Source organism: Erithacus rubecula (assembly GCF_903797595.1).
Source record: "Erithacus rubecula genome assembly, chromosome: 1".
Classification (NCBI taxonomy): domain Eukaryota; kingdom Metazoa; phylum Chordata; class Aves; order Passeriformes; family Muscicapidae; genus Erithacus; species Erithacus rubecula.
In genome coordinates this window covers 109,670,305-109,679,787 of record NC_136658.1, presented here as the reverse complement: position 1 = coordinate 109,679,787, position 9,483 = coordinate 109,670,305, and the positions used below count along the sequence as shown (strand labels likewise).

At 42.1% G+C, this 9,483-nt stretch overlaps 1 protein-coding gene across 1 annotated transcript in view; it reads right to left on the bottom strand.

Moving 5' to 3' along the window:
• Nucleotides 1–226: 226 nt before the first annotated feature.
• Nucleotides 227–9,483, bottom strand: part of ERG (ETS transcription factor ERG) — a 119,503-nt gene continuing 110,246 nt past the window's right edge. Inside the window, exons 4-7 of the mRNA XM_079298202.1 lie at nucleotides 7,841–7,927; nucleotides 7,450–7,506; nucleotides 5,794–5,841; nucleotides 227–2,108 (exon numbers count right to left, since the gene is read on the bottom strand). Of these exons, the coding sequence (XP_079154328.1) occupies nucleotides 1,588–2,108; nucleotides 5,794–5,841; nucleotides 7,450–7,506; nucleotides 7,841–7,927 (713 nt within the window). The 3' untranslated portion in view covers nucleotides 227–1,587. The remainder of the gene's footprint in view (nucleotides 2,109–5,793; nucleotides 5,842–7,449; nucleotides 7,507–7,840; nucleotides 7,928–9,483) is intronic.

The window sequence follows — 9,483 nt, the reverse complement described above, 5'->3', positions numbered from 1 at the left end:
GGCATGGGTGCGACACACGAAAAAATGCAACCACAAATGCAAACCACAGTGTCAATCTGAAATTGCCATGCTAGGCCAAGCTTATTTTATTACATACATTCTGCAATCTAAGGACTAATATGTTCATAATGTAAACATTAAGCATACAGAGTTAAAATTCAAGGCCACAATAGTTTTTTTTGGATTGTCCCTTTTTTTTTTTTTTTTTGGTTTATTTTTCTGTGTGTGTGTGTGTGTGTCTTTGGTTGGCCGAGATCAACTCGTAGTGTATAAATGCATAAGTTATATAATAATTATATAAAAAGGAAAAAAAAAATAACATTGAACTTGTATACTTCATTCTGACAAACGCACAGCGTTCGCGACTCGGTAAGAAAAACTGGCGCCCGCCTAACAAAAATACTCAGGTGATTTCTGATTCTGGCACTCAGGGGTTGTCTCTTGCTCTAACCAATAGAAAACAAACTCCCTTAGTAATGATGAGGTTCTAACTGGCAACTTTTAAATATCAGACAATTCCAGTTTTGCTTTTTTTTTTTCCCCCTCCTGAAAAAAAAAAAAAAAAAAAGAGAGATGCATATTCGGATTTCTCGCTTCTTCTTTCTTTTCCCTTTTCCCACTTTTTATTACTACTGAATCAAGTCTGTTCCTTCTGAAATACTGGGAATGGTATAATACTGAGCAATATGTTTCACAAGTCCAAACAAGTGTTTCTTCATAGTCCCAACACTACAAAGTTTTCAGTCTTTTCAGTCTCAATTGGTCAAGAAGTTTCTTTCCTCCCCTTCTCACACCTTCATCCTCCTCCTTCTCCTTCCTGCTTCCTCTGCCAGGTGCAGGCCTCTGGTCTACAATCATACACTTGCCCTCCAGCACATTCTCATTGCCCACATTTGGCTCAGGGTTCCTGTAAAACTGTCAAGGAATCTGGAAGTTTGGGTTGTCTTCACAGTTTGAGTAGCTGATTCGCTCTGATGAATGGATCTCGTTTGATTTTAACTATAACACTGCTGTTTTACTCCAAATCAGCTTCCACACTAACCAGTCTCTTCTGCTGATATGTTTCTATTTTTTAAATACAGATAGGATTTTTTTCCCTTTTTTTTTTTCCCTTTTCCCTCTCTTTTGTAACAATCCATATACTGTATGTTAGGTCACTATAGACTTATATTGCTGTAGTATAGTCCCAGTTTTGCACTAGCATGATATCAAACTTTACACACAAGCTTATCAACTTTTTAAGACCACCAGCTTCCGTAGGTTTTCCTTATCATTTCATGCTTCTACCTACAATAGTCTGTTGTTGTTTGGTCCACAGAGTCGATGCCCATATACATTACATTTTAGTATCTTAATACTTCTTGGATATTTCCTTTAAATCCCTACTACAAAAAAAGTCTTTTTGACGCCTATTTTTTTAAACGTGGTTTTGGGGTTTTTTTTTTTCCCCCCAGCCAAACCTTCACTTGTCTCTTTAGGCACTTTTAATAGGACTCCTCCAGCAGAGTTCATTGGGACTCCTCAACGACCAAACCCCAGCGAGAAGCACCTTTGCTTTCTGCCTGGTGTTTCTTCCCCCCACCCCACTTAGTAGTAAGTGCCCAGATGAGAAGGCATGTGAGCAGCTGGCAGCCTGGTGTTGGGGTAGATCCCTCCAGTGGGCGAATTCCAGTAGGGATTGGGGGCAGCAAAAAAGCTGGAGGACGTCACGGGCAAAGCAGGAGGGTGGGGAGCCACAAAGTTCATCTTCTGCGGGTGTGCGTGGTAGGAGCTCATGTAGGGCAGGTCCGACGGGTATTTGTACATGGAGGACTCCGGGGGGTGCGGCTGCAGCGCCTGGGCGATGCCGTGGAAGTCGAATTTGTAGGCATACCTCTTGCCATGCACCTTGGTCATGATGTTCTTGTCGTAGTAGTAGCGCAGGGCGCGGCTCAGCTTGTCGTAGTTCATGTTGGGCTTGCTCTTCCTCTCGCCCCAGCGCCGCGCCACCTCGTCGGGGTCTGTCATCTTGAACTCGCCGTTGGTGCCCTCCCAGGTGATGCAGTTGGAGTTGGAGCTGTCCGACAGCAGCTCCAGCAGGAACTGCCACAGCTGGATCTGCCCGCTGCCTGCGGGGAGAGCACAGGGGGGTGTCAGGGCTGGCAGAAAGAAATGATGCGGCTGAGCCTGAAAAAGGCACTGGGGATTCTGTGCCCTGAGACAATTAAACCTTTCATGTGAGATGCACCACCCAAAACCCTGAAACTCTCATCTTACAGAATTAGGGTTTTAGTTGCCTTGCTGAAAATAATTAGAAGTTAGAAATTAGAAGGGAGTAGTTATCTGAAAGTTAAATAATTGATTGTCTGTCATCTCGTGTTTGCTCAGCTGCGCTTATAATGGGGAAAAACGAAACTAGTGAGCAGAACCAAAGGAACATGGACAATGCAACCAGAACCCCATTCTCTGAAAAAATTGGACTATCCCCATAAATCAATTGCATTTTCATTGATAGAAAAGGTCAAGAATTTAGGGTGAGGAAAACTCACTTCCTCCTTTTAAGACCCCCTTCCCATGAAAACAACCCCAGACTTAATTGAAGAAGTCAATCAATGCTTAATAGCCATTCCAGCTAATTATCATAGGAAGCGAGGGATGGGAGGGGTTTGAATCCTTTGCTAATAAACAGACTCTGTGATCACCTGTAATTTTGCAGTGTGTATTAGAGGATTACCTCACTGAATAAACACACACTTTCTAACTTTAAATTGTTAGAGAGTCTTTTGTCTGTCACAGTTGACTATCGGTATTAGACCAATACTCTTATTTGGTAAATCAATCCCTGTTATAATTTAGGATTTTTATTGGTCTTTAACGTTACGAGATGATTGGTCTTTTCTCACCTAGAATATTAAAGTAATGGGATAGTTCTCAACTTATAATTTTACTGGCTAGAAATTCAATCCCCCTGAAATCTATAAAGACCCCTTGCTATGCTATGTAACTGGATTTTGCTGGTAGAACCCTTGAAGAAATAAAGCTTCCTTTGGAACCTCTACAGCAATGCCCCAGGTCTGAGAAACTGAATTCTGCCTCGGGGGCTCCTGGAGCTATCCAGACCCTGTAGCAGCCCAAAGCTAGAACCACCCTAAGCCAGGCAGCTCCAATTAATGGCAAGACATCAACCCTGCTGGCTCTCCCCGAGGACCCCATTAGGAAATGTTGTGACGTTGGCTCCTAATTCTTTCTATTAACCAGTCCCCCTTCTCCCAGAACTGTCTCACGAAACCCTAAAGAGCAGGGATAATTGCAATGTGTCGTGTTTTCCCTCATGTGAGTGGCAGAATGCCATTCCATGGAGATTTAATTGTTACCTAATGTCATTCAGCGCAGACAATTGATGGGGAAATAATACAGGGCTCATTTAGGAAACTAATCTCTAAAGTTCAGCACAAACAGCTCTCACTTGCGTAACACTCTGCTTGTTCTCACAGCATTATGTTGCAACTAAGTGTTCCCTGCTATGGAATGAGCCCACACAAAATGGAGAAGTTTAGAGAGAGCTGGGCCTGTGCCAAACCATATCATCCCTTTGCAGCATTTGGGGAAATGCAGAACGGAAACTTATTAGCTTGCTGTTGCACTGCATACAACCAGAGGGCAAAACAATTGCAAGAACAGTGAAAAGGTCCATAAAATACATCCTTGTCATCATTCTGCTCCAAATGAGTTAAAATGATAATTTTACATTAAGACATAAAATGTTACTGTTGTATTTTTCTCGCTCTCTGCCAATTCCACCGCAAAAAGAAAAGAGTCTGCTGTCAACTTTGTAAAAGTGAGGTGGGGCAACAAAATGTGTCCATTTTAGACAAGTAAAAGAAGATTTCAAAGGGCCTTGCCACTGATAGTCATGTTAGAAGCTTAGCATTTCTTAACAAAGCAACACTGAAATGATGCAAAATGCAGCTGAAGCAGCTTGCGATGCAATCTGTTTCACAAGCACGGTGTCAGCAGAATTTGCCAACCAGCCTGGATGTGCTAACTCTGAACTGCATCTCTGACCAGGAATCAGTTGGGTTTCTTTCTTTTTTTTTTATCCAAACCAGCTATGTGGGTACAATAAACAAGCTTTTCTTTAGAAAGCTTATAGTAGCAATTACAATATCTAGCTGGAGCAGCATCTGAAACCCATTAGCAGTTTATACTTCAGTGCAACTGAAACCCATATTCATTTAAATTGTATTTATCCAAACTGGCCTTAATGAATTTCTTCTGTTCCATTAACATGCATTAAATAAACAAACAAACAAAAGAATCCATGGTATGAGCAAGGCATGCAAGTTTTAATACACGAAACATAACAAGAGGATTAGGCTTTGAAAATCAATAAACAGTTCAGCACTGGACAAAACACAAATTTTTGAATAAGCAATCCAACATATGTTCTAACATAAACACTTGCCTTCCAAATGTAATATATAGTCCTATGAAAATAAATGGTTGCTGTCAATTTCCTTTTAATGAGAGAGTAATTCCACCAATTTATAAACACAGAAAACATGTTAAAGCACAGGAATGATGGTGTGGAGGAATTCCATATCCAAATGTTAAAAAAGCATCCCAATCCAGATTGTGTTAGTGTCATCCACAGTGATGAAGTCAACCAAATGGACACTTGATAAAATTTGGCAAGCCGTGATTTATGACCAAATTAAAGGGATGCAGGCCCCCACTTCCAGTCAAGACCAGTGTTGCCTGGAAACCCCCTTCACCTCAGGCCGTTTGGAAAATCCTATTCTTAACACTTAGTTAATTATTTTCCTCTGCCACACAAAACTATTTAGAAAGTCAACTAATCTAGAACTGTGCTCAATGTCACTTGGGAGAAAGGAAAGGAAACTGAGCAGCATTTTGGCAATTCCAGGCCTTGAAAAACCCGAAGATTGTTGTAAAAGGAAAAAAAAAAACCACTATCACTGGGGGCTGAAGAGATTTGTGTGGAACAAGGAATGTTGTGCCCTGGGGCTGTCCAGGCAGGGGACACAAGTGGAACACACAGTGTCACTGCACTGTGCTGGGCTCTGGTGCTGATCATGGAGCTGTGCAGCCCCAGGGACCTGGAGCAGTGGGATCTGCACAATTCCCAATCAGAGCCATTAAATCACCCACAACATCCCTTGTCTTTAGCAAAAATATGCTGGTCCAAGGTTCCACTTGATGATCCTTGAGGTGTTTTCCAACCTGTGAGTCTGTAATTGTCTTCCAAGCAACACATCCCAACCCACAAGGCACCCCATTGCCTTCCTGAGGTGGGAGGACATTTTCAAAGTAGTGTTTAACCCAGTTATTATTCGCAAACAGATTATTCTTTCCTGGTTTTTTGTTTTCTGTTTCCTATGTATTTCTGCTGGGTTACTCATCCCAAAGTTTTGTATTCATCAAGGCCAGTATGATATCGTGTTGTGGATTAACAGAATCTGGGACACAGCTGATGAAGAGTGATAAGAGATTTGTACCCTTCTGGATTTGTACCAGAGGGGGTCTCTTACACCCCTTAACCAAATCCTGATGTTCAGGCAACTGAAGTGAACTCCAGCTTCAAAGGCTGGACTCTTTGGAGGTCCTTTCCAACTTTAATGATTCTAAATTCCTCAGTCCCACCCTTGTGTAATTCAGAAATTCTGCAACACACTGGCTGAAGAGTGGGAAAATCAGGGATACCCCCTTCCAGATCTGGTCTTAAAGCTGAAGTGGGGACACTCAGCAGTGAAAGAAAGGAAAACCTCCTAAATCAGCAAAATCCCTTCTCACCTGGATTTGCAAGTCGGCTGCTGGTCGGTCCAAGAATCTGATATGGATCTACAAAATTGTGAAAGACAAATTAAAAATCCTGCAACAGTGATGTCAAATATTTTAGGTGCTATTTCTGAGCCTTGCAAGGGGCAGTGTGCACTGCCTGATGGGGCAGCAGGTCCAACACTCAAGCAATTTCCTCCCTCTGCATGGCAATATTTGCATGTTTTCCTTTCAAACTCGGCGTGCAAGGATACACATTTGCTTTTTGTACTGCATTAATGTGCAGATGGATGTATTCAGAATGTAAATTTTGTTGTGAAGCATGCTGGTGGTGGAATCCCCATCCCTGGAGGTGTCCAAGGAAGGACTGGAGGTGGCACTCAGGGCTCTGGGCTGGGGACAAGGTGGGGATGGGTCACAGGCTGGACTCAATGACCTTGAGGGGCTTTTCCAACCTCAGTAATTCAGTGATTCTGTGTTTTTATTTTGTCACTGGACTCCACTGAGGAATCCCATGGATTAACTCTGCAACTGGGGTTTTCAGAAGAGCCTCTGTCCCTTACAATGCCTGTAGCATCTCAGTATTTCCCTCTAGGAATTCCCTCTGGAAATGAAAACTTAACTTTGGCCTGAAATCCAGCAGGGAAAAAGGGAGGGCTGTGACAGCAGGACCAAAGCCAAAGTGATGGGCTGCAGGCACTGAGTGACCCTGTGTCTTTTACAGCCAAGAAGACAATCAGGTTACATTCCTCACACATTTAAATAATCTGTGCAGCTCACACACAACCACTAAAAGGTCCTCAGGACTTATATAAATCATTAGTATATTTCTAGGAAGTTTCTCATGGTTGGAAGGCCAGATTAGATAAAACACTGTTTGGGCAAAAAATCAGTGTAATACTTCCGAGGCAGTCTGTGCATGAGTTAATGAGATCTAGTCATGCACAGTCTTGTTTAGCTATAACAAAAACCAGAATAATGATTTAAAATCCATGTGATAAAAACTGGCTCAGAGTCTTCTGAGCTAAGAATATCCTCTAAATCTCTTTTATTTCCTCCTTCTAACCTTTTGCTGTTAACAAAAGCCATGAGTGAGTCAGGACCTTTGTAGTGCTCTCCAGCTACCTGTCCAAAATAGAGCTGAATTGGCAGTCAGGGATTAGGTCCCACCCCATGGATTTGCTCTAAAAACACAAAAGGAACCCATTTTGCTAAACCACTGTTCCACAAACCCTTCATTTCTGCTTTCTCCTCACTCTCCCAACAGACTGAGAATCCCTCTAATATTCCTGTTGTGTTGCAGGAGCAAAATTCAAATGGATTTCTGTAGGCTGAAATCCATTCCCATTTTTATTTTTAATTTTTTTGGCTCATTCACATTTTCCAGCTGCTGGTATCTCAACTGCTGGGGTCTTTTGACATTTCTACCTTTCACCTTTGTACCCAAAATGTACATGGAATTCTTTTTTTTTAATAGCCTTTTTATTCTGGAAGGTTGTCACTGCCTTTAAACATTGCATTCATCCCAAATCCAGCAGCAGACAAACCCTGCTCACATCTGGGGTTCTGGTGGTCTCCAGCTGGGGTGGTCTGAACCACATTGTGCAGTTTGGCTGTTCATCTCATCACATTCAACAAACCCAGGCAGAATTCAAACCAAATGACACCCACCTAACTGAGGACGCTGGTCTTCTGTTTTGGGAACTGTTGAGGATGATGGCTGAGTAGCTGAAAATGGAAAAAAAACCAAAACAAACCATGTAGTTATTTTTTCCATTTATGGAGTTGCTCACCAAACTTATGAGAGGTCCCCAGGCTTGGAACTCCTGCTGCCCTCTGCTCCAGGATGGACACAACAGGATTTAAAGCTCATAAAAAGCATTTTAAGGCTCTGTGGTGATGGACTTGATGAGTTTAAAGAAGGATGTGGCTGCCCAGTGACCCCTCCCCTATTGCCTACAGAACTGGCTTTCCAAAAATGCATGGATAAAACCCCTCCAGAGCTCCTGCAATTCCCTCTGCAGTCCAACCCACGTTTCCCCAGCTGTGCAGGTGCTTTTACCTTTTGACTGAGGGCTGGGGTGGCTGTGACTCGTCCATGCTGATCTCCTGGCTTGCTCATAAGGCAAATCTGGGAAGGAAAAAGACACTTATTCATGCAGATGTGGCATGAAGTGGTTACATCCAAAAAGGGAACATTTGAGGGGACTCAGGATTTGGAGAATTATTGAAATAGGCAAGGGATTCTTTGTTGAAACCTTTATCATCTTTATTGTCTCTAAAAACAACAGTTGTGCTCTGCACTGCTCTGCAGATTCACCTGCTGTTGTCAGAAGTTTGAGCTGCACTAAAATAGAATCTTCAGAGCAAAGAATCTTTAGGGACAACACAGAGTTCATCACTTCCAAAGGTTCAGGATATTCCCTTCAGTCCCATTCCTCAGCCCAGGACCCCAAGGACTGGCACACACTGACATCATGAATAATCTGTGCTAGAATCTTGCAGGTAAACTCTCCCAAGAGCTCATTTTATGCATAAACCCTCCCAAATTCAGCATCTAACAGAATTTCCTTTCAAGAAGACAGGCTTTAGTTGATTTATTCCTTTCTGCTTCTTAGGACAAGCTCCTTAAATTTACACATCTGCATTTTCATTTCCCTTTCTTTCATTTGCTCATTACTTCTATTTTATTTCAGTGCTTTAGCATATTTTTAAAAAATGAAAAAATTAAACCATAAAAGCTTTCTTCATAAAGCAAATGTAGTAAATTCAAGTATTTGGTTTACCCTTAGAAATCTTTGGCAGTTTCCTGTGCTTTTCTATGGCTGACTTTAACACATTAGCTAAAATTACTGCCAAAATCAGAGATTTATTTAACTTCCAGCATCTCAGGAAGGTAGCAGTGCCCACCTGGTGGAACTAAGTTGGTGCAGATGTCCTGACTCTCAACACTGCTTGTGCTTTATTTCAGAATTCATGTTTGGAAATGAAACCAGTTAGAAAGCAAAGAAACAGCCCAAGACAGGCTCTGTGCAAGGCAGATGTGTCTGCCCATTTCCAAGCACTGGGAAAAACAGCACTGCATGGAAATAAAGTGTAATGTAAAATGCACTTTAGTTTAAATTATCTTTAATTTATTTAATCTGCTTGGCACTGCCAGCACTGCCACCTCCCAGAATCCAACACCTCAAAACTTTTCCTTCTGCTGAGATTTGCAATTGATTTTTGTACTGCATTTTCATAATGGATCACCTTGTATCCCTGATTTCTTGAGAACTACTGCACAGCTTCAGAGAAAATAATGTGAATTTTACAGGTGCTCATCTCTGAGTAGAATATGAGTCACTGTGACCTGCAGATCCTGCCCAGGCTGAGATCAACACTGCTGTAGAGATTTTACCATCTGGCAAAAACCATCCAGAATTACTCTGGTCATAATTCCAGCTGGGGGGGTTTGAAGGTGCAGCCCTGCCTTGCCTGGCCAGTTCCCTACTCCATGGCAGGTTCTCCATCTCCTCTCTACATTCCCTTGCCAGGCAGATTCTGGTGACATAAGGTATCTACTTTTTCCCTCCAATTTTTCCACTCCCTGCCCAGAAAGATGTTGTTTCAACCACAATTCCACCCACAATCTCTTCTCCTTTCTCCTATTTTCTCTTTCTCTTTTCTTTTCTTTTCTTTTCTTTTCTTTTCTTTTCTTTCTCT